Source organism: Diaporthe amygdali (assembly GCF_026229845.1).
Source record: "Diaporthe amygdali strain CAA958 chromosome Unknown NODE_206_length_868_cov_189_809102, whole genome shotgun sequence".
Classification (NCBI taxonomy): Eukaryota; Fungi; Ascomycota; class Sordariomycetes; order Diaporthales; family Diaporthaceae; genus Diaporthe; species Diaporthe amygdali.
In genome coordinates, this window is record NW_026517226.1 from 1 (window position 1) to 868 (window position 868).

The 868-nt window shown below is 53.0% G+C and overlaps 1 protein-coding gene across 1 annotated transcript; it reads right to left on the minus strand.

Moving 5' to 3' along the window:
* Window positions 1-176: 176 nt before the first annotated feature.
* On the minus strand, window positions 177-556 carry J7T55_011184 (uncharacterized protein; the record flags this gene model as incomplete). The annotated part of the gene is made up of 2 exons (XM_053136408.1): window positions 177-396; window positions 554-556. Coding segments are annotated over 2 exons (223 nt in total), but the record flags the coding sequence as incomplete, so codon positions are not given.
* Between the last annotated feature and the right edge of the window lie 312 nt (window positions 557-868).

Consider the following 868-nt stretch of genomic DNA (forward strand, 5'->3'; position numbering starts at 1 on the left):
GTCTTCCGCATTGAGCGGTGCAGGCCCTCAGGCGAAAACCTCAGAATTGAACCTCGCACTGGTCTCGCATCAGTCTTGCATTAGTGCATGCCGCGGATTCGTACCTAGGAAATCTACTCAGGTATGTGCTGGGGTCTCCGCTGTTTTCTTCTTCGTCATAATCGGTGTACGCGGACGCCTTATTGACCGGTTCAGAAAAGGGATGAAGGACTTGGCGAGGATGTAGAAGTCGCAATTTGTGGATTCAACCATGATGTCAAGTTCTGTATCAGTGCTGTCATCGAGCATCGGGCCTTGCAGCAACGGGTTCACTGCTACGTCGTCTGACAACGTGGGCTTAATTACGCTGCGCTCAGAGCCGATGAGCTCTGCGTGAAAAGTCCACAGGCTCTCATGCTGACAAGAAACAAAGAGCGTCAATAATTTCTCGAAGTGACCGGTTGCAGTCAGCCCAATGTGCTTCACAAATAAGAGACCTGGTCTGCATTCCATTGTGACCTGCACCCTCGGAGGTCATTTAGCAGATTGAGAGATTACCAAGACCTCAACATACCATTTCGAAAATGTCGTACTGCCATATACTTTGAAATAGTGAACAAGGGCCGTTATGTCCGTCTATGGCAAACTGGACTGCTGGCCTGGCTGAGTGTTGTCGTCAGCAGTGACACTAGCTTCTATCAGGGTTGAATATTACAAAACCTACTCCTTTCAAGCCGCGGCCGGGCTGCTCGCATGGGCCACGACCTCAGCTTACCGCGACATGCAGCGCGTCCGCTATCGATCGGCCAGGACGCCGGCAGCAGGCTCCCGACTCCGGTCGCGATACAAGGCGGCCCCAAGGTCGGCCCTGCGTCTCTCAGAACGCGAC